The 2,741-nt window shown below is 42.1% G+C and overlaps 1 protein-coding gene across 1 annotated transcript in view; it reads right to left on the reverse strand.

Annotated features, from left to right (window-relative positions):
• Positions 1-2,741, reverse strand: part of LOC108249652 (SLIT-ROBO Rho GTPase-activating protein 1) — a 32,761-nt gene that overhangs the window by 20,707 nt on the left and 9,313 nt on the right. Inside the window, exons 2-4 of the mRNA XM_017439165.3 lie at positions 2,182-2,377; positions 784-838; positions 592-699 (exon numbers count right to left, since the gene is read on the reverse strand). Coding sequence (XP_017294654.1) covers positions 592-699; positions 784-838; positions 2,182-2,377 — 359 coding nt within the window. The remainder of the gene's footprint in view (positions 1-591; positions 700-783; positions 839-2,181; positions 2,378-2,741) is intronic.

Below are 2,741 nucleotides of genomic sequence, written 5' to 3' on the forward strand. Positions count from 1 at the left end.
TTCCTGAGTTATTTGGGGTTATTTTGTATTCCACACTACACAAACCCACAAAGAAGAGACTAGACCGCAGAAACGGTGGCGAATCACTTTAGAAACAATAAATATTGGGTTAAAGTTGCAGCGTTTTGGGCAAAATTGCAAAAAGTTGCGATTTTGCGGGGTTTGCTTGATTTTGCGTTAATAGTTGCGATCGCAACATCGCAAAATCCTGGAGGGTCTGGCAAACGTCTCTAAGTCTGGGAGGAGCTTCCCGGGAGCTCTGATCCGAGCGTCTCCTGGACGATGAAAGGTGTTTGACCGCAAACCGACGTCCTGACGTCTTACGGAGCACGCCGGAGTCTTTAGCGTTGGCGGGGATTCTCAGTTTCCTCACCCGAGTCGCAGAGGCTTGAGTTTTAAACACGTTCAAAAAGAATTTGTAGAAGTTTCCTCTCAGAACGGTCGCAGCGTTGTTGCGGACGTCTCAAACTGTCTCAAACTGTCTCGAACTCGTCTTGAACTCGTCTCGAACGAGTTTCCCCCCTCATTTGATGCATTTAAAGTAGATTTGTGAGGAGCACGAACGCAGCAGGAAGAAAGGAAGGAGCTCACCCTCTTCAGCAGGCGGGCCGAGTCCTCGCTGATGTGCGTCAGGCGGCTGATGACGTTGTTCAGGTAGAGGTCACTGAGGGTGGCGTGGTCCTTACTCTCCCTCCTCACCTGACAAAACAACGACAGCGTGGTTCAGCGAACTCAGAACTTTTCTTGTCGACGTGCGTCGAGCCGAGTCCGACTTGAACTGACCTGGTTCAACAGCAGGTACCAGCAGTTGACGGGAGACAGAAGGTTCTGGTCTTTTCTGGAACAGAAAACGGGAAGAAGTTCTTCAGATGAAGCGAAACCACAGAGCAGAAAGAGCTGAATGTGGAGTGGTAGTAGCTGAGAGTCGTAACAAACTCAGACTCAAAGGTCAGGCTGGAGGTCGCACCATTACTTTCACAACTCTGTTGGTTTTCAAAATAAAACGCAAAAAGATGCTTTAAATGATCTGATATTTTAGTACTTTTTATGTTTAATAATTTAATAATCTGATTCCTGAATCAGCATTTATAGTTTTTTCTGTTCGTCTTTTAGAATCTAACTCTTTCTGCTTTTGTAAATATTAATTTCTCCAAACGTTCAGCTGCTGCAGGCGATCGATGCTTTAACTTTTAGACTTCTCAAAATATTTAACTTTATTTACACACGCACACACACACACACACACAGAAATCCACGGAGATCTTTTCAGTTCCTTCAAAAACTCTGTTCTCTGTGAAATCTGCTCCTGGAAACTGTTCTTAAGCTACTTTTAGCTTCTATTCTGCTCATTGTAGTTTTCGGTTATTGTTCAGCTACTTTAAGGTTTTAGCTAACCTTCACACATGGTTTGATAGCCTTTTGTTACTTTTAGCTTTTAGCTAACGTTTTGCTACTTTTAGCTAGTTTTTTTTCTTGCTTTCAGCTTTTAACTAGCTTTTTGTTACTTTTAGCTTCTAGCTAACATTTTGTTTTTAGCTAACCTTTGGCTATGTTAAGCTAGTTGGGTGCTGCTTTTAGCTTCTAACTAGCTTTTTGCTACTTTTAGCTTCTAGCTAACATTTTGTTTTTAGCTAACCTTTGGCTATGTTAAGCTAGTTGGTTGCTGCTTTTAGCTTCTAACTAGCTTTTTGCTACTTTTAGCTTCTAGCTAACATTTTGTTTTTAGCTAACCTTCAGCTATGTTAAGCCAGTTGGTTACTGCTTTTAGCTTTAAAACTAGATTTATGCTGCTTTTAGCTTCTAGCTAACATTTTGTTTTTAGCTATTCTTTGGCTATGTTAAGCCAGTTGGTCCTGCTTTTAGCTTTTAACTAGAATTGTGCTATTTTTAGCTTCTAGCTAACAATTTGCTTTCCTCTAGCCTTTTGCTACTTTTATTTTCTCGTTAACCTTTCTTTTTAAAGTTAATGAGTTAAAAACATATTAGTAGAATTATGAATAAATTTATATTTTTAGGAACATTGACAGCTTCAGATGATTTTAGAAAATCTCTGTCCGCTGTTATGTTATAAACTATGTTTAGTTTAATTTAATTCTTCACTTATAAACTCTAAATTTGAACATTGGTGGCTTCTACAGGTTGTCCCTTGTTGTCGTATCAGACAGCTGATTTCAGACCTACTTGTATTGCTGATGATCTTTTGTGCTGCGTGTTTTGGCCATGAACCGCTCCGCCAGCTTCTCCAGGTTCCTGGAGTACTCCGTCTCGATCTCGGCCTTCTTCCTGAAGAAGTCCTGCAGGTCCTGGAGCAGCTGGACCCGCATCTCCGTCTGCTGCTCCAGGCAGCGCTGCTGTTCCACCAGCTGGGTCCGCACATCTGCAACAGCAGCACGGGACGTTAAAGAACTGGGCGTTCTGCGGCACATCTCTGAGAACCTCACACCGGCGGGGGGGGGTTACCGCCTGCTGCAGGAGAGGTGAGCAACCAAGGCTGTAGCCAGACTCATTCTCCCCCTGCACATCAGCTAAATGAAGACCAAAACTTCATTAAAATAGAAGCATTTATTTAAAACAAGTGACTTGAATGTGTGTAAATCCATGGGGATCAGCCTCATCTGAAGCAACAGAGGACTCAGGGCACAACCATGATGACTCACTGAAATGACATGAATTAGTTTATATGAATGTTGATTCAAAACACAAGATTTTAGCAGAGATTTCACCTTTTTATCAAATACCAG

The sequence above is a fragment of the Kryptolebias marmoratus genome, linkage group LG18 (assembly GCF_001649575.2).
Source record: "Kryptolebias marmoratus isolate JLee-2015 linkage group LG18, ASM164957v2, whole genome shotgun sequence".
NCBI classification, from domain to species: Eukaryota; Metazoa; Chordata; class Actinopteri; order Cyprinodontiformes; family Rivulidae; genus Kryptolebias; species Kryptolebias marmoratus.